Source organism: Ascidiella aspersa, chromosome 8, assembly GCF_963924565.1.
Source record: "Ascidiella aspersa chromosome 8, kaAscAspe10.2, whole genome shotgun sequence".
Lineage (NCBI taxonomy): Eukaryota > Metazoa > Chordata > Ascidiacea > Phlebobranchia > Ascidiidae > Ascidiella > Ascidiella aspersa.
Window position 1 is genome coordinate 3,305,543 of NC_139454.1, and position 21,056 is coordinate 3,326,598.

General features: G+C 34.4%; 1 protein-coding gene across 1 annotated transcript; it reads right to left on the minus strand.

Annotated features, from left to right (window-relative positions):
• Positions 1-196: 196 nt before the first annotated feature.
• Positions 197-21,044, minus strand: LOC146135186 (protein FAM149B1-like). The gene is made up of 18 exons (XM_083395417.1): positions 20,869-21,044; positions 18,728-18,851; positions 17,960-18,065; positions 16,929-17,008; positions 15,039-15,194; positions 14,330-14,436; positions 12,740-12,925; positions 12,103-12,283; positions 11,316-11,496; positions 10,058-10,263; positions 8,834-8,946; positions 7,837-8,112; positions 6,335-6,590; positions 5,563-5,670; positions 4,449-4,653; positions 3,900-3,977; positions 2,813-2,904; positions 197-2,136 (listed from the first exon to the last, which is right to left on the minus strand). Exons 1-17 carry the CDS (start codon positions 20,910-20,912, stop codon positions 2,837-2,839), a joined length of 2,475 nt encoding a protein of 824 aa, XP_083251543.1. The 5' UTR covers positions 20,913-21,044; the 3' UTR covers positions 197-2,136; positions 2,813-2,836.
• Positions 21,045-21,056: the final 12 nt, after the last annotated feature.

Genomic DNA, 21,056 nt, shown 5'->3' on the forward strand with positions numbered 1-21,056 from the left:
TTGAAGTACTTGTCTTGATGCTCAATTATCTAATTTTTTTTTTCAAAAAAATCTTTTGATACATTTTCTTAGTTTAAAAAGTCAAAATCCTAAAAATATTTGTGTATTTACGACCAATAACGACGCTACTACAGACGATACAACTTAGCACAATGTGAAACAACAGATTATTTGCTATGCATTTGCTGTTGTCAAATTAGAGGGGGGAATTTAAATATTGGTTTACATCAGAAATACAGTAACCTTTTAGAAAAAAATGGACATTTTTAAAGTAAATTTTGTTTAAGTAGTTAATTCCAACGGAGAGCAAAGTTATATGCTTTCCTTTTTCCATTTATTATTAATTTTTATTAAAAGAGAAAGTTTTGTGTTACGATTTTTCGCTAAATTTTCTTTGGTGTTACGTATTTGGCCAGATGCGGTATTTTATTCAAAAAACATGCGACTCATTTACCAAAGTGCAATCATTTTTCGAAATGAACAAAAAATGCTAAATGTTCAAAAGCGAAATGTTTTAAATCCGCAAAATATATTCTTGCTCCAATTAGAAAACTACGTGCAAGTAAAATATGGTTTAAGTGGAAAAAAATGGTCGATAAGATTTTAATTTTAAAGGCCCTATCAATTGCGGTGTCTTCAAATTAGTAAAGTTGCATTTTCGCTATAACCCAAATACTTAAAAGGAATCTAATTTGGAAATTTTCTGACAGTTTTTTTCGTAACCGTTCTCTATAAACTAAAACGTCTCTATAAAAGATCCTACAATTCCAATTTTGGGCCGATATTATATATTAGGGAAAATATATTTATCTAAGTTAATAACTTAAAAAACATGCCCGAATGACCTAAATTGACTAACTGGTTTCATCTAACAGTATACGAGTAAAGTGTACCAGCTCTTAAGCTAAAGTATTTTCAAAAAATACAAAAAGTAAAATAGCGTAGGGCTTGCAATAAAACTGCGCTGCCCGAAAAACAGAACATTTACAGCTAAAAACAGCTGAAAAAAGGACGCATTGTCCATTTCTGACGTGTATAGAAAAATAGAGGCGGAAACAGCAAAACAAAACAACAAGATGTGCGTCCATGCGCTGTACAAATGATAATGCTGTAGCAAACTGAAACGGTACAAGAGAAAAGACTTTTGAGGTATATTGCACTAAACGAGTGAACGTGGTGATGTGGATTTGTTTCTGGTGTAAGCGGCTGCTTTGACGCAAGGGCTGAGCAAAAACACTGTTTGGCTTGCTTTATATTGCATTACAGTTTTTTCAAAAAGGGCTGAATAACTATTTATTTAGGTGTACATTTTCCAGAAAAGAAATATCAAGTCAACTTTTCGTTTGATTTGCTATTCAAGTCGGAAAACATCCGTTAATAACGGATTGAAGGTGAAATACTGGTATCTAGCTCTGGACGTTGAAACAAGCCAATATTTGAAAAAAAGTCTGAACAAAAAACAAATCTGCTCAGCCCGAGTGTAAACTACAGCCCGAATCAAGAAAAGTGGAGACGGTGGACAGGGATTGCGTGCTTTATTTAGGGAGGGGGCGTTGATTGGGGCAAAGATGTGCTGTTGCCGGTGTTGTAATGACTTCAATGACTTGAATTAAATTTAATGACTTGATTTATATGCACTTAAGTCACTGTTTTTAAATACTTAACTTGACCTAAGTCCTGTGATCAAAATTACTTGATTTGTCTAAAGTCTTTTGGATGAATGACCTGACTTAAACTTAAGTCATTTTGCCAAATACCGTGGTATAAAATTAAGTGTTTTTATTTATTATTTTGAAAAAATTGGGTTATTTGTTTCAACTTTTGTACGCTGCATATAGCGTTTTTGTTATTGTTAGTTGAGGTATTGTTCATAATCGGGCGAATTTACTAATTTTAACAGTTTAACGTTTTATTTTTGGGTCAATCACCTGACTTAGGCAACTGATGACTTTGACTGGGACTTGACTTGGTATTTTTGCAAAAGACTTGGACTTAAATACTTAAGTCATTTCAAAATGATTAGTTTACAACACTGGCTTTTGCCCGGTTGCAACTTAACAGAAGAACAGCGGAAAATCGGGTTCGAAGCGTTGGTTTTCAAAGAAGCGACGGCTTCGAAATACTGATTGTCGGCAACTGGAAATAAAACACTGTTAGATTTTTTCGTGTTGGTGATGGAAAAGTAGTCAGTCGATTGTGTGTACACTGAAAGCCATCGCAGACTAACCGAATTTGTCGATCAATGATGCAAGCAGGATGGGCTAGGAAAAACAACTTGCCTGCGGTGAGGTTCGAACTCACGACCTCGGCCATACCGGGATCGTCGCTTTACCAACTGAGCTACAAAGGTTCAGAGGGGCTTAAGTCTAAAAACAACCATACGACAATGCTTGCTCAATCTGTTAGTACAATCAACTTCACATTGAAGGGGATCTACAGTCATCGTTTAATGAAAAAATACACGCTCATATGTTTTAAAAAACTGAGATCTCGCTCTTGTGAAGCTGCTTTTTGACCAACGATTACGGCTTGCGTAAAATTGTAAGCCATTGTGTAAAAACCTGTATTTTTGGTAAAATTATTTTTTTTTTGTAAAATTCGAATTTTTTCATTAAAATTCGGAATATATTATCAAACTTAATTTTTGTTGGTAAAATTAATTTTTTTAAAGAGAAATTAAGATTTTTCGTTATTTTTAGGCCTAAAACTTGACACAGGAAGTAGAAAACGGAACAAATCAGGACTAAACACAATTTGCTGCTTTTTAGGCGACCCATCTAAGCTGTTGGATTTTCCCCGGGACTCTACTTACCATTGGAACGATGTGTGAAGGCGATTAGGTTAAACCCAGAACAGTTCTCTTTCTACGAACGTGTGACGCCGACATATTTTGCCCAGGCTGGCCTGAAAGCACGCAACAAATGCAAAATGTAAAAGTTTGTAGATTAGATGCGACAAATTTTTGTCATGACTAGAGCGATTATTTTTTTACTTTATTTACACGTTAGGTCAACATTTGTCAAGATTATGTAAAGTCAAATTTGATAACAAAATGTACAAATATTGTTTACAAAAATAACACAAACTGGAACGAGCTGTTTGAAATTGTTATCCCGTTAAAAATTGAATTAACCACGCAGGCCTAGATTTTCGCAGTTCAGCTCGAACTTTTTTACTAGATATATTTTTTCACCTCACATTTCAACTAAACTGTTTACTTAACTTTTCTCTGAAATAGTCAGGTATTTTTTTTTGAATTCTAAATTTGAATTTTACAGGTAAAAATTTCTCATTTTTTTCGGTCAAAAAATAATCGCCCTGGTTATAACAATTGTTTTTTTTTTAACTGTTCAATAAAATAAAAATTTTCATCGAATTATACCTTTCGAACTAACGTGCTTGTTTCCCACAGTGCTTATCCAGAAATGAATATTTTTTAAATTACAAAAACATACATGACCGAAAACCACATGTAATTACCGAAATAAGATTAGGTGGGTCAGCTTAGTTGGCTGGATTGTAGTATTTGTATATAATAGAGCTCTTTATCCGTTCAACGAAATCGAACATATTGAAATAAATAAAGAAAACTCCAAAACGAAACACACTTATTTCGCAGCATTAATTCTTAGGAAGACAAAGGGGTTATACAGTACACCAAAGCACAAGTGTTTAACGAAGGCGGACAACACAAGATAATGCCTTCGGAATAGCTTAACAAAGTCAGTAAGCAAGGTCAGGCTGGAAAACAAAACACTAGTTGCGACTTTGGTTAGCCTTTACCAAAGGCATCTTGTGTACTATATAATGGGTGCCGTTATTTATCGTTGGCACCGGACACAACAATTGCGGACCCTGCCTTTCAAGGTACTATGTGCATTTGGGGGGCTTCTACTTACCCCAGCTTGCGTTGTTGGGTCCTGGGTCATCATCTGGTGAACTCGGTTGACCCGCACCCAGCACGTTTATGCTCTTGCCTGGAAATAATAATAAATAAATAAGTATTGCGTTTTACACGAGCAAAGATTTTGGCGCCTTCTTCGTATTATTTTGAGTTCTTTTCAGTTTCACATATGTTGGACGGAAAACAGCAGTTTCTGCTTGTTTTATGACGTTAATTTGGTTCACAAAAACCAAAATTTATTTCAGGTGGTTCGGGTTAAAAAAAGTTCCCACACAAATTGTAAAAAAAAATGCAAAAACATACTTCCAAGACATTCACCTGAAAAAAAACGTAACCGGCTCCTAGTTTTTTTCAACGTTCTTTTAACTAAGACCTTCAGAACCACAAAACAATAAAGAAAAGTCAATAAAAGAAAGAAAAAAACAAAGCAAATACCCCATAAAAAACGTAACTGGCTCTAAAACGTGAAAAAAACATAAAAAATGAAACGCCAAAAGTAATTTTAAAACATAATTTTAAGCGCAAAAACGTGTTCGAGTCTTACCCGTGATTCCTGCGAGCCCAGAAACGTTTTCTGGGCTGTAGGACGAGTACTGCGGGTAGAGCGAGTTGGAACCGGGGGAGTTCTGGAAAAATACCCCCGAGGGGCTGGCCGACTTCTGGGCGATCGACATCGAGCTCCCCTGGGCCCCAAAACCCCGGTTTGAGGGCGTGACCGACGTCGAACGTTTGGGGGCCAGGTTGTCGGCCTGTGGAGAAAAGTCGAGTTTAGAAAAGCAATATTTCAGGTCTAAAAATTCGTAAAAAATGTTGTGTGAAATCGAATAAATTAATGAAAAAAATCGAATAAAAATTAAGATAAGGCGGGCTGTCAGTTGAATTGTGTGATAAACAAACTATTAGTACACCAAAAGCCATCGCAGACTCAACGAAATAGTTCGATCTAAAAATAAAAAAAATAAGTGAGCAAAATCGAAATTAATTTGTAGAACTATAACCGACATCAGATGAATTGTGTAATGAACAAACTATTCTGTCGATGGCTTTTTAGTGTACTAATGATATGTAAGCTGTAATCGTTGGTCAAAAAGCAGCTTCAGAAGGGCTATACTCCAGTTGTTAACACACATATGTGTGTACCTATGTTTTATTGAACAAATTTTTATGATCTTTTTTTGTATTTTGGGGAGATTTTTAGTGCGCATAACTTTCTATAGTTTAAGGACATACATGGAGAGAATTAAAATACAAATCAACAGTTCGGGTCAATTTGTAAAGGTATAGTAAAAACCAAAGTTTTGTTTTAAAAAATGGGTAAATTGTGAAAAAAAAACTTCTGTTGTGTAACTTTTTTGTAACAAATACTCGCTTAATTAATTTATTTCTAAATTTGCAAAAATATGTAAAGAACAGCCTCAGTCGAGTAATTTATGAAATTATTAAGCAACTGGGCAGTTCGTAAAATATATAACTGTAATCAAAAGTAAGTCGGTAGTTTTAAAACTGGGCATTAATAAAGTAATTTATAAAATAAAAATAAACTCGGGTAAACTGGGCCTGAGTCAAGAATATAAATTGTGTGTTAGTTATGCAAAGCTTATTGAATGGCATAATCTTAAGCCCAGCAGAAATAATGTAATTTAACACCAAAAGCTTACCCTGAAGGTATGGGTTGTATTTGGTCGAGAAACAAACTCAAGGCCTCTGTTGACAGGTTTGTCGTCTGCAATCGCGCTCGAGATGCGGGTGTGGGCTGTCTTGCCACGCTAAAAGACACAGAAAAACGTATAAAAACGAAAGGTGGATATTGTCATTATGGTAAATCAGGGTTTCGCAACTCTTTTTTCGGTTGCGAAATTTATGATTTTCTCACCGCGCTTTAAAAGTCCGAGTGAGTGATATTAAGCCAATTAAAAAAATAGGTTGAATAAATAAAAACAATATGTTAAAACAGAATATTAGATTGCAATAAGTGGCGTAATTTACGATTTTCCTAGCACTTTTTTACCATCGTAAGCCAAATAAAACATAGTTTAAACACAACAAAAATTTGGTGAAAAACTATCTTAGATTGCAAAAATGTTGCGAAATTTATTATTTTTACTCCGCTTTTAGTTAACGTCTCACGCTAAATAAAGAACAATTTGAAAAAAATAGTATTTAAAAAATTTTCTTAGATTGCCAAAATGTTGTGAAATTTATGATTATCTTACTACTTTTTTGTGGTCTAAGAGAGTGTATGCTAGCCAAAAAAAAGTTTAAAAACAATACAAAATTATATTAAAATACAAACAAACTTAGCTTGGAATAATCCTGCAAAATTTATGAGTTTCGCACTTTAAGTCTCAAGCCAAATTAGTAAAATAAAATAATTAAAAAAAAGTATCTTAAATTAAAAAAAGAATAGTTACACATTTATGATTAACTTACCGCTTTCTTAACATCCAAGAGTGTGTTCTCGTGCAGCGATTCAAGTCCCGAGGTTATCGGGGGTAAGCGGGGATTCACCCAAAGCGAGCTGCTCCCTGTGCTGGGGTTAGGGGCGGTGGGTGGGGGTTGGAAGGGGTGAGGGGGAGAGTAGACCCTGGTGGCCCCGGAACTGGGGACGGGGGGCACCAGGCTGCCGGGCCGGGTGAGTTTTGTGGCGCGAACGAAACCGTCGAAGTCAGCCTTGGGCGTTTTTGCGCTAAAATAATTGAGAGGATTGTTTGAATTTTTGAATCAAAACAAATTTTAATCGATTGCTGGATAAACAAAAGAGTGGCATTTGCGTAAGAAACAAACAGTAGCAAAGTCTGCCTTTTGGAGAGAGCATTGATTGCATTTTTAAATCAAAACAATTTGCTTGGCAACAACGGCCAAGTAGTAATGTTGCTGTTATAAATCAGAGACTTTTGAAATTTGATTCAAAACAAATTTTAAAAGCTTGCTTGACGGTGTCTGAGAAATGACCAGTTTTGTAGACAAGTCAATTCAAATAACTTGAATCGCTCAAGAACAGTCAAACATAACAATTGGAAGCATTGTTTGAATTTTTGAATCAAAACAATCAGGGATTGTTCAAAATTTCAATTCAAAACAAATTTCAAACGCCGGCAGGACAAATGAGCAAAGAGTAACTTATTCACAAAGTAACCAAACCGTCGAGTCGGACTTGGCGTTTTGGCACCAAAACAATTGAGAGCATTGTTTGAATTTTTTGAATCACAACAATTTTTTACTTGGTTGAGTAACAAGTGTAAAGCAGTAATAGTGGTGTCAGGGATTGTTCATTTTAATCATATATTTTTTTTTAAATTGTTCGACTTGTCCAATTTTAACGCTTGTTTGACTTGTCCGATTAGTAAGTTTACTTATACACACAGTAACCAAACCGTCGAGTCGGCCTTGGTTATTACCGGTATTTTTTTCTACTTTAAAAACCTCACTCTTCCAACGGAAGAAGTCTTTCTAGTTTAAGATATAGGTTTAAGCTGGTTTAACAGGCACCACGAAAATCAACGAAATACCGTTATATGCCCCTCCCTGGAAGAACAAAAAAAACGAGACACTTGAATTTCAAGTTTAAGATGGTTTAATATGTATCGCGCAAAGATTAGTATCATTGAAAGTAATAACCCACTCCCTCGAAAACTAACGAAAAAATAAAAGTCTTTTGAGAATTGTCTAGTTATCAGTTAACACGTCAGCTGCATTATTCTCTAGCTAATCACAAATTGACTGTAAATGTTGAATCACAGTTAAGGAAATACATGAGCTAATTAACTGAGATATTGCACAATATAAATCTAACTAATCATCATATTATTATTCATGCCTTCAACCTAAGTAGTAATAGTAAATATTGCAAGTCCATGGTTAAATTAAAAAAATGTTTAAATTTAAGAGCCAAGGCGAAAAAACAACCTGAAAAATAAATACAAAAAACTCACCCGTCCAACGGTAGAAGCCTCCCCGGCTTTCCGAATCTTCCCTTCTTTCCCGTCGCGCTCGACTGCCTCGCCAGGTTGCCAGGCAACGCGCTGACGTCACGTGACGTCACAGGTCGGTTCATGTGGGGCATGAAGGGGCTTGGGGCGGGCCCCAGGGTGGACAGGTGTTGAGTTAGAGGGACCCCTACTGGTCCCTGGTTACCGAGATGGGTGAATTGGCTGGACGAAGGTCGGATGTTGAAACGTACGTCGGGGTTCGCTAATAGATCCTCGTTTCTGCGATTTGGTAAATACAAGATTTTAATATAAACACTTTTCGACTTTTTAATATACTTTTTCTTTATCCGTTTATTATGTTTTTTTGCATCTTTAATATGTTTTTTCTTTACATCTTTAATACGTTTTTTCTTTACATCTTTAATATTTTTTTCTTTACCTTTTTAATATTTTTTTATTTACATATTTAATTTTTTTTCTTTACTTTGATATTTTTTAAGAATTTCGAAAAGTTTTTCGTTTAATTTCCACTTTTTTCCAGGTTTCGTCAAAAGGTCCTTGTCTGGGTGGAAATGGTTTTAACTAACACAATGTAATTTTGAGCATAATACCTGCAAGTTGTAGTAAGATATACATAAATAAATATTAAAGCCCATACAAAAGTAGGTAGCATTTTGTATACGATTATACAAATCTAGAAAAATATAGGAACTAATTACTAAAGATACAGATTAAATAAACCAGCTCATATTCATAGACTCTTGGTAAACAAAGTTTTTTTTTTAAGACTTTTTAATACGTAACTTAATTCGAGGACAACAACGAGTTTAAAAGAAATAAAGAATTTTCTGTCAACCCTGCTTACTGCATGGGAAACCCATCGCTTCTGGATTGCAGTATATAAGCCCATAAAGAGGCAGGTAGCATTTTGTGAACGTATAAATAAGTTTTGGAAGAAAACAAAAAAGTACAGTTTAGGATTTATAAATTTTCTACTTACTGTATGGGAAGCCTTTCGCTTCTGGCCTGCAGTTTCTTCTGACTGATTGTCATCAAGTCGTTGAGTGAATTCATGTCGCCAGTGTTGCCGTGGGGGGCGGTAGAGAGGCGGCCCTGCAATAAACACAAATCGAATAAAGCTCAGAAGACTTACGTACGTAAAGATCTTACACTGACAAGAAACTTTCGGTTAATTACCTTATCTTTTTTATTTTAAGGCAGAAATTGCTGCGTTGATCGCAAATTATTGATGAAATGACTATATTGCTCACATTCAGTTCAACCTGAAATAATTTGGTATTGGATCGGCACAGATACCACATGAGAATCGGACGAGTACTTACACTGACAAAAGGCATCGGGTATCGGCTCCGATCCGATAGTATCGGACGAGTACTTATACTAACAATAAGCATCGGGTATCGGCTCCGATCCGATATTTTATCGGATATCCCTAATAATGACGTCACTAGGTATCGGCTTCCATTGACTTTACTGCCTAAAATATTAAAGATATAGACAACAAAATACAAAGTAAAAATACACAGCCTTTAAAAAAATAAAATAAAAAAACAGAAAGGCCTTTATTTTCCTGGTCTTACCGTTGGGTGCTCGAGTTTGTGCAAAACTGATTTTTGACTATTGCAAACCAAACAACAGTTAACTAAATTCTCACTAAGCATTAGCTTTCTCAGGTACAAATTATGGTTTCCGATACCAGCCAATACCCGATTTCCAGGTTACTATTTATTCATCTGATAAGTTTCTGGTCGTTTATCCACAAAACTGCCAATCAATACTTCATTTTTACACTGATTTTGCCTATTTAAAAACCAAACCAATTTCAAACAACGATTGGCTTTTCTCGGGGAGTTACTCCAAAAACCCTTTAAGCCACCGAGTCCAGCCAGACGCCCCCGAAACCCAGGGAAAGCCCCCTTTTTCCGGGCCTTTTTCACTAAAAAAGTTTGTTTTTTAAAAATAGAATATAAACAAACAAAGATAACTAGAATTTTCAGCGTGAAAGCATTTTTCTTAATAACTCAAAGAACATTTCGTTGCACGATTCATTAATTTAATTAGTTTTGCTTATTCGACCATAATAATGACGCCATTGACTTAGTAATAATGATGTAGTTAGCTTTACATCATTGGGTATCTAAATAAAAATACAGAGTAAAACCCTCAAAAAAAACAGAAATCCCCTATTTTCCCGGGGTCTTACCGTTGCGAACGAGTTATGCCTTGAGCCGCTCAAAATAGGGTCGAGGTAATTCCCCCTGGATGGGGGCAGCATGTTGTCGGGGGGGTAGAGGAGGGAGCGAGGGGGGATTGAAATGGAGGGCATGAGAAAGGAAGATGAGATCCCGAACATCCCGGATCGCTCCAAAGGTCCTCCGTGGTGGATCTCGTAATCTTCGTCGTCGTATTCTGAACAAAGTTTGGAGGTTAAAAAAAAAAATAATAAAAGAAAATCAATAAATAAACCGTATTCTGGGCAGAGTTTGGATTCTGTTAATTTCTAAGACTCCTTTTAAAAAAAGTTTACGGTACAAAATTAAAAAAAGGGATTTCCAACGAAATATAGATTCTGTAATTTTAATTCAAAAAGTTTACTGAAAAAAAAATAAATAAATACAGAAATCGCATTCTAGGCAAACTTTGGATTCTGTTATATTCTGAGGCTTAGTTAAAAAAATGTAAAAAAAAATTAAGAAAAATTAGGCAAAGTTTAAATTTTGTGAATTTCTGAGGCTTATTTAAAAAAAGAGTTGGTTTTACGAATAATGTTGACTGAAAAAAAAAAATAAAAAAATTCTGTGCAAAGTTTGAATTCTGTGAATTTTCGAGGCAACTTTCAAAAAAACGTTTAATGAAGAAAAATCATATTTTGAGCAAAGTTTGGATTCTGTGAGATTGACTTCACCTCTACAAAAGTATATTTTTTTAAACAAAAAAATTAACAATCAAGGTAACTTTGATTTTCGGCGCTGAAGCAAGTTTTGCCAAAAACTCGGGAAACAATCTTATTGATAAATTATTTTTATTCGACCATAATAACGACTAGGTATGTCCGACACTAATAATTTAATTCCGATACCCGATATTTTGGACAAAACGTTATAGAAATGCGATACGATACCTAATGACGTTGAAACAAGCAAAATAGATGAAAATTAAACAAGAATCCAAAAAGTTAACTGACGAATAGAATTTTTTTTCACAACGAACGTAATCTTGGTCGACGTATTATGAATATGATGGTGTCCGGCAAGATTTTTTAAGAAATGTTAAACGTCATTTAAAAAACAGAATGCGAGCCATTAGTTGTTCAAAATCAACCTCAAAGACCTTTATTGTCATACCATTCCGTAGACAGTAATATTTATAATAAATTATTTTCTTTTATTGCTGACGTTTTAAGCCTAAAGCTACAAACGCATTTACTGTCTATAAAAATCTCCTCCAATAGACCCACTCACCCAAGTTATTCCTTGGCGCGAACGACTGGTAAACGTTGCTTGCTCCAAGCCCAGCCGCTTGCAACCTTTCCATGTCAAACTTGTCGTGGAGGTGCCGGCTGCGAACGGACTTCACCGACTTGCTGCTGGCGGCTGTTGGGTCCATTTCACCACTTAACGAATAATCCTGGACTAGCATCTTCTGCAAAATTTAAACAACGTACGTTGGATTCGTATTTCTTTGATTGCGTTTTTTAGTGGCCATAAAAAACTACAACAAAAAGTCGATCATAGCCCCTCATCATCATCCCCCCCTAAAAAGTAGAATTCCTCTCAGACCATTTTACTAAATTCTAAACAACTGGATACTTTGATTTTAACGGTAATATACAAGCAACAAATAAAAATATCCCAAACTTAAACAAAAAAGCTTAAGTTCTTTAACTAAAATAATTGAATTAAATGGAAACTTCGAGTAGTGATTTTAAGTTAATATATTAGCAACAAAAAAGTCAAATATCATAAACCACCTTTAAAAGCAAATATTTTTTAGAATTTTCTGTCTTCATAAAAACAAGTTCTGGACATTTAAAAGAGAAATATATTTTTTTCCGCAACAAAATAAGGCATCAACAGTCTTTTATTGATATAGAATACTTTGTGTCGAAATATATATACTTTTTTTTAAATGACTTGACTGACTTTGGCCAAGACAGGAAAGTCTGAAAAATATTTGCTTCCATTTGAAGTCATTTACGTGTAAGGGCGAGGAGATATCTTCATATTTTTACACATTGAGTTTTCCTACCTTCAGAAGCGACGTCTTGGCCCCAGGTTGTGACCCTGACAGGCAGCCGACCACACCGGACCAGACCTGGTCGAAGAGGTGATGCAGAACGGCGTCACGCACGCATGCGTTCGGTGTGATGGGAGGGAAGCCGAGGCGACGTCGCCTTGGAACGTGGTACCTGCGAGCTTGTTCGTCGTCCCTAAGGAAAGTTTTTGTGTTATTTTATTTTTATAAATATATACAAAAAAGCAAAGCTGCCTAAACTTTCTAAATCTGAATTTCCTGCAAGGAAGCAGGTGTTTTTGTTAGTTTGACATAAATTTTTATAAAACCATGCTAGAAAATAGTAATTATCATTAATTGGTTTGTTGTAATGAAGCACAGACAGTGGTTCTAAATTTTTTTCTTACAATACCTTTGAAAAAGTTTGTAAGCCAATTTATTTATTTGCTTGTCAAACAAAATTATAATCTATTTGCGGCAGATATGAAACAAAATCGTTTGGAAATAGAAAACAATGAACCAGGGCGTCGCGACGCACAGTTTGACAACCTATCAATTAAAAAGTTGTTCATCATTTGAAAACGTTAAAGGTAGAGTGGCGAAGTTTAATAAAGAATATTTGCGTTATTTAGCTGACCCACACCAGTCTTACATTTCTCGGCTGTCGAACGCCAGATATTCCTCCACGCTTCCATCTTGCTCAATTATCTCCTCGCGAAGGTGCGACAGATCGCCACCAGGTGGCGGGAGAGATGGGGAAGAGGATCCGCTTTCTGAGGGGGGCAGAAGGTGAGGGGGAACAACCCGGACCGAGACCTCGCGACCCCGAATTGAGAGACTGGAAATTGAAAAAATATTGGAATAAAAAATTAGTCTTTTTGGTATTACCACTTCAATTAATAAAAAAAAAACGCTCAATTATATTATTTCGTTCGACAATTTTTTTTGCATCTATCACGGGAAAAACCTGGGCTAAAATAAAAAATAAAAAAATAACCTAGAATCGAGAGACTGGAAAATTAAAATTGTAAAATTGTGTTCATAAAAAACGAAGTCTTTGTGGTATTACCACTTTAACATTGGGAAATCACTTTTGTATATTTTTTTGCAAATAAAAAACGTTCAAAAATGGTAAAATAATGTTTTTTTAAAACCAGGGCCTTATTTCAGAATCTTTGAGTTGATATAAAACTCTCACTAAGACTATTTCGTTCGGCATTTTTTTTACATTTTATCACGGGGAAAAAATGAGCTGAAATAAAAAATAAAAAATAGGCCGTCCTCGCTGTTATTTCGCATAGGCAAAGATTTTTTTTTCAATATAAAATTAATTCCATACATGGTAGCTTGCAAAAATACTGAATGGGCTAAACTTGCTGTTTGCCTGCAATATGGTCGGACAAGTACAACACCTTAATCAGCAGTCAGCACGCTAGTGTTTCAATTTCAAACTGTAACGGAATAACCACTTCAGACTGAATTGACAATATTAGGTTATGGTCACTATTCCACACAGGTTGGTAGTTAATGTAAGGATTTACTTTTTTGCACATTGCAGCAAGACTTTTCACACAAAAATCCTAACGAAAAAATGAGGTTCGTTAATTAGTATCTATATTTTACATTTGGGTGGACAAAATAAGTTATTTTAGCTTAATAAAAATCAAATTCCAATTGCATATTATATTTTTGCATAACACTGAATGAGGTGAATGTATAGCGAAAGCATCAAGTGCGCAGCGAAATTAAAAATTTACCAAAACTAACTTATGTCCAAAGATACAGTTTGACGTTTATTACGTTGGCCCTTTGTTTGCTTTCAATGAAAAGACTTTCCCTTTCTGTTACTGTGAACTTGTCACCAACATTGTAACCTGTATTGACAGCTAACCAGTTCAATCCTAACAAACATGCACCAAAGTGAAGCATGCAGCTCGAAAAAATTTTTCATCGTGAAATAGTAAACAAGATATTGATCAGAAATTTTTACACATTACTCAAAGCAACCTAACTTATCCAGCAATCATACTTTTATCAAATAAAAAAAAATGGTAAAATATTAATATTTGAAAAGGTTATTTTTCAAAAGTCAAGACAATTCCTCCTTTTAGATTTTTATTTTTTTTTTAAATTAGTGGGGAAATGATTAGTTGGAGATTTTGATTAGTGGAGGAAAAGGCAAGCAATACAGTCATATTGTATCCACAATAAAGTGACCACAGTGAGTTGATTTTCTGCCTACCCTTCTCCATGGGAATCAACTTCAAAACTTGCCGGCGACGAAGTAGCAGCGCTGTTTAATCCAGTCGAGGGAATGGATTGGAATCCGTCATCCCGTGGGCAAACCATCTGCAGTCAAACACATCTTTACGAATTTTATCAAATTAAAAAACAAATACTTGTCTTAGTAAGGATATCAAAGCCCGTACAGAAGAAGGTATAATTTTGACTGTTTTAAATAACTCTTGAATTAAGAGTTATTCGACATGTTCAAATAATACCTCCCTTACTTTGATATTCATTCTATGTCTTACTAAAATTGTTTCTTTAAAAAAAATTACCAGAAAAACAAATGTAAAAGGACCAAGACGTTTTTTGACATAGTAGCAAATTGATACAATGGGAAAAAAACAGCTAAACGCAAGTCCAAATCATTGCCATTTAACTTTAATTCCACAAGGCAGTAAAAAAGTATGACAAATACAAATAAGAATGTTTGAATACCAAATGAAAACTACAAAACTGAATATCCCTTAAACTGCTATTGGACGATCGGGCCATCAGTCTAGCCCTAGTTTGAATGGCGCCGTTAAGGCTTTATTCAGATATACCCTATTACAACTGTTAGGTATTAGTTCTATTTTAATATTATATGAAAGTGTGTTTTCTTCCGACGTTGATGTTGTTCTGATTTCGATCTTGTGGCTGGAGACTTAGAGTTGGACATTCACCTGTTTTCCGAGTATCCTTAAATGTGGAAAGGAGGCCATCCACTCCCTGCATTCGTGCTGGAGCGACGTACTCCCGGAGAGGACGCCTTCAAACAACATCTGCTCGATCGCCTGGAACATCTGACGAACCTGACGACTCGTTTGGTGATCAAACTCCTGCAAAAATTTTCTGTTATGTAAATAAAATTTCAACCTTACTCGCTGGTTTCCATACAGAAGCAGGCAGCATTTTGTAATCATTCACGTTTACCATTTATTTTTAATCAGGCCAACAAGTTTTAATTTCAATGAACTTTCATCTTCAATTCAAAATAAAAACGATTTCTCTTTCACGCATTGTTTTAAAATACTGGTTTGTGTACTCCACTTGGTTTCTAAAAAATAAAAACTTAGTTTGCCTTCGCGCGCTATTCAATGCTACCTACTTCTGTAAAGGATTTTCAAACTCGTGCAAAAATGTTTCCATTAGCAAAAAATGGATTTTAACCAAGGCTGCGTTGTTGGAGTCAAATTTGGATTCAACAGAGTCATTTTATTTGGCTTGAGTCAGACAGAGTAAGACTCTGTTAAACTACCTGAGTCCCGAGAGTCCCAAGTCTGACATGCGCAATGCACAGTATCAAATTGCAAAATCAATAAATCCGTTAACTGTAAATTGTAAAAGTTGAATAGTAGAAGGTGGAATAGGCTGCATATTTGGAGTCAAACTCGGAGTTAGTTTATTTCGCTTGAGTCAGAATCAGGACTCGATTAGACTCTGTTAAACTACCTGAGTCCCGAGTCTAAAGTGTGCACAGTACCAAAATTTAAAAAAAGGAATATCATGTATTGTGGATGGATGAGTTATACAGCACCCCTATCTCGCTGTATATTTACCTTGTTTTGGGTATGTAAATGGGTTGAATACAGATCTCACAACTCAATGAATTCAGCAAATTTGCTGGATCGGGTTCATTTTTTCTGTCGACCCCTGATTTTAACCCTTTTAATGGGTCAAGTAGTATGAACATAACATATTGCAAGTAGTATGAACATAACATATTGCAAGTAGTATGAACATAAGATATTGCAAGTAGTATGAACATAACATATTGCAAGTAGTATGAACATAAGATATTGCAAGTAGTATGAACATAACATATTGCAAGTAGTATGAACATAACATATTGCAAGTACTATGAACATAACATATTGCAAGTAGTATGAACATAACATATTGCAAGTAGTATGAACATAACATATTGCAAGTAGTATGAACATAACATATTGCAAGTAGTATGAACATAACATATTGCAAGTAGTATGAACATAAAATATTGCAAAAAGTCTATAGACACCACTGCTTAAAGTTATTATGTTTAGTTAGGGGCTTATGATGTGAAGATGTCTCAACTCAACATTACCTAGAATTGAGCACATGACAGCTCCCCCCAAAAATAACATCTGAAAGCATGTTGTGCATTGATTGTCTGGTCAACAAAATGTGAAAACTAATTACAAAAATATACAAAACAGTGGTCAGAGGTACTCAGAGTTCTGTAAAGGTAAGACAATCAATATTCTATCCTTTGAAGTTTGTCCCCGGCTGTAAAATTATTGCCATTTGTACAATGACATGTATGCTCTGAAGCTGTTTCTTAAAACATTTTAATACCTTAAGGTGTTAATTAGGACATATACCTGAGAAGAAGTTTGGAATTGGATGTGAAAGTAGTTCATTAGTAGTTATTTTATTCCACCTTAAGTTTTTTTTAATCTAATTGTCCTAAGAGTTTTGCGAAGGAAATACAACCAAAGAATGGTTGACAACCACTAGTCTATCCTTCGTTAGTCCCATGATTAAAAGAATCACTGAACAATGATTAATTTATCTAGGAACAAATAACTCACATCGTCGCCCCACGAATAAACAGAACTCCTTTCCGTTGTGTTTCCAGTCCCGAAGCTGTTTTCACCCGACCAATAAGTGTCTGCAATAAATGTAAGTCAAAATGTAAAAGATTTTAGTTATGCGCCAAATTTGGAACCTAAATATTTCATTTCAACTGTAAAATAATTTTTCCCCCCAAAAAAATATCATTTATTTTAATTAGACAAGAAATGATCATAGCTATTGTTCTTCCATTAAATGTATGCACATGAAGAGATTGTATATTTATATAAAATTGGTTATTTATATATAAATATGCGAGCGCTGTATTAATCTAAAGCAGAGTAAAAAAATACTGAAATACTGAATTAGGCTTGATCATCCATTAAATCTAAACAGGTCAGGGGCCTTTTAGAGAAAAAATGGAATTAAATAGTCATGTTTATCACAATTACTTTATTTTCCAAAAGTCAAGACAATACTTCTTTTCAAGTCAATAAATAATACCTGCCTGTAATATATTAATGCAAATTGAAAAAAATATTGTTGGATTCAGTTTTACTACACCTTAAACTAATATTGTCCAAGTGGATTTCTCAGAAAAAACACACAAATTATAGCAGGCCTTAAAATGTCAAAAACCTAAAAAAATACAATAACATTTATATATTACTAAAGTGGCAGTACAATAGTTCATCATGCAGTATGATTGAAGTATATTTTCTCAGGATTACAATGCCATGAATTTCTTTAACAAAAGTACCCATAAAAACGTCTAATGTTCAGCAGCAAAGCCACTTTTTAGTAACAGCAGCAATTCAACACATGGATGTTTTACAAAGCAATGTAATATGATCCTATATACTTTGTTCAACCGTTGACATAAAAATCGATTTTAGGGACTACATTTGCAAATGTACATTAAAATAGAGAATTGCAAGTAAACAGCATTTTTTCTCCAAAATATTGCTGTTTTTTCTCCAAAATATTGCCAAGTTTTATAGGAATATTTTCATGAACGACTTGAATTCTAGTCGAATTGAGGTGCTACCTGAAGCGGTGATGGTGTCTTCCGTCTCGGGACTTCCAGGAGCATTCCTCCTTAAACCTCCAGATCCTCCCGTAACCGTGGAATCATCGTCGTCTTCGTCAGAATCCTTCAAGATAAGCAACATCATTAACTATCTGCTCGGATTCAGAAGAATCAAGAGAAATGTATTCTTATAATGACTCTATTAGGAGACTAAAGTCTATTCCTTTTTGGCAAACATATTTACATCAATCTAGAAGGCTCTATTTTGTGCCAAAATATTCAATGGTTTTGCCCAGCAAAAGCATCGACAGTATATCTTAATTCATATGACCTGAATTGCTAGCTTTGCTAGAGTATTCTGCTGTTACTGGTTAGGAATTAAGGTCAACATTTATTTTGCAAGGGTCAAGGTGATTTCCATTATTACATTTTTAGTGCAACGATACTTTATGGTAAAGCTTTCTAAATTCAGAACTATTTAAACTTTACAGCGCAGTGTTGTGATATCACTTTTTATATACAGAAGTCTATTGTGCTAGATTAAAAAAATAATAACGGTGTTTTTCAATGCATAGGTAATATTTAATATATTTAACATTGATGTCTATTCTGGATAAAAAAACCCAGAAAATTTCATAAAAAAACACACCCAATTATAATAGTTTAGGCAGGTAAGTAGTGTAAGAAGATAGGTGCGATTTCCATGACAATTTAGGCAAGTTTATAATACAGCGGGTATTTCGTATCGCATATAAAAATGCTTGACTATATACTACAATAACTTACCACGTTTAGGTGAGTTGCATCGTAGTGTGGTTGCTCAAAATAGAGCATTCCACCTGATGGGTAGGGCACCACCATCGCAGAATCTTGCACCTGCTCCATTGTGCTTCCCCGCGATAAACCACGTCTAGACGAAGAAAAACAGTTTTAAGTTTGGCAGAACAATTACAGGCGCCGAACAGCGTGTGCAAAGCAATTTCAGATGTCCAGGATATTTGTCAGGTAGTCAGAATGCCCATGACCAAGTTATGCATGCAATAAGTGTGCAAAATAAATTAATATATATAACTGGAAATAAGTTCTTCTGGTATTGATTACTAATCCAGGATGGGAATGTAATAACACCACACAAAGTAAAAACGTCATTAAAAAGGAGATAAAAATGCGCTAAACACTGTTCAAAATAAAAAGCGATACAGGCGAAGACACACAACTTAGTTGTTATCCTGAAAAATTACCTACTGCGAAAAAATTGGGCTATTCAAAAGTTGTTTGATTTTATGTTTAATTTTGCCCATTTTAAAGGAGTGTTGTCAGACTAATGGTGCTGTAAGGAAGTTACGAAAGGCAAAATGGATTGTTTCAGTGAAAATGTGCAACAGCACCAAAGCTGTGACATAATTTTTTTAGCATTTTTTCAATGGCTTAAAAAAATGGAATTTTGAAAGATTTGTGCATATCATAGTTCTACTGTTACTAAAGCCAACATTTGAAAAAAACTAAAAGTATCTGTGTGCAGTTAAAAGTTGGGAGAGATATACAGACAAACACAGTCATTACAATGCTATCTTAAAAAACAAAAGTTTGAACCACTACCAGTGCTTTATTAAAAATTATTATTAAAGATATAGGTGAAAAAAATAAGGGTATAATTACAGGTGAATTAATTTTTGTCGGAATCCAGTTGATTTTTTTTTTATTTACCTTCCCCAACCTAAAAAGTGTTTCATATCAATTAAAAAAAATGTGCCAAAAAGTCTTATTTGTTTCATCTTTTTTCTTGTATCAAATCATGTTTTGTTTTGCTTAGTTTATTGTGCTGTACCTTCATTAAGTACCTTCTGCGCTAGCCCTTTATTAAGTTGGATTCTACATTAAAATATGAAAACATTAAAGTTTACTAATTTAAATTATTTTAGTTACATTTTTGTGTTATATATATTAAAATTTAATAAATTAAATTGAAGTTTAACCCAAGAAATAAGTCTGAAAAATATGTATAGTGAACAGTTTAATCTTTTGTTTGATTTTTTTTAATTTCATAACTCTTCTATAACAATTAAAAGTTCTAATTTATAGAAAGATCAAAATTGTAATCCCGCAAACATACACAAATATTCTTGGTATGGGACATTTTGTTAAGTTTATAAACACCAAGCTTGGGTCTTCCAAGGGATTACTTAAAGGAATTAGTAACACAAAGAACATGAATTATTGATTTGGGTAAAAGGCCTAAGAAAGGTCAGGAGTACTGTATAACCTAAAATTAGAATCAAAAAGAATGGGTTGAAATACATTAGTTTTACCTGTTCATGTTAAAGGCAAAATTGCATATTTTTTCAGTTGTGTTTTTCAAAAATATGTGAAAGACAAAAAAGGTGCTGATCTAGATTTTGTCATAGTTTTGCTTTCAACGATGATAAACTTGTTTTTTTAAACGTTTGAATGGGTTTTCCATAACCACACATAGCGTTACAACTATTAAACCATAGTGCATTAATAAAGTAAAACTAGCATAAATGAGCAAGTCAATCTTATCTGCGCAAAACGATCTGGATGACTAACTACATGTATTACTAAAAACACCATTTTTATCCAATTTTTTCTGCTTTCAATATAACTTTTTTAATCATAATTGTTAGTTGCAAAACTTAGAACTAGCTATTATTCAAATTAACCTAAACCGACTATTTTCCGCAGTTGAATCCTACAACTCTTTTTTACATTAATGAAACGAGTAGACAAAATTTATATTGCACGGGAGAAGCCAATATGGGAGAATAAATATTATAATAATACTTGACCCACCCAAACCCAAACTCACACCTTAACCCAATGAATGTTAACAAAATAAACCCCGTCGGACGAAAATGTGTTAGGATTCTAGACCAACGCTAAAAAAGACAAATTTTGTTAGAACTTACATTTCCAGCATGTTGTTTTGTTGAAGCCTGAACTTTCCTGCCATTGTGTTGTTTGTATTCCGGAAAAGTGTTTTGATTTAAAAATAACTTGAAACTCTTACAATCCAATATGGTCATGGCGCACAAAACACAGAAATATTCCAAGTGCGTCTATTGTCATTGGACATTACTTTATGTAACCCACATTA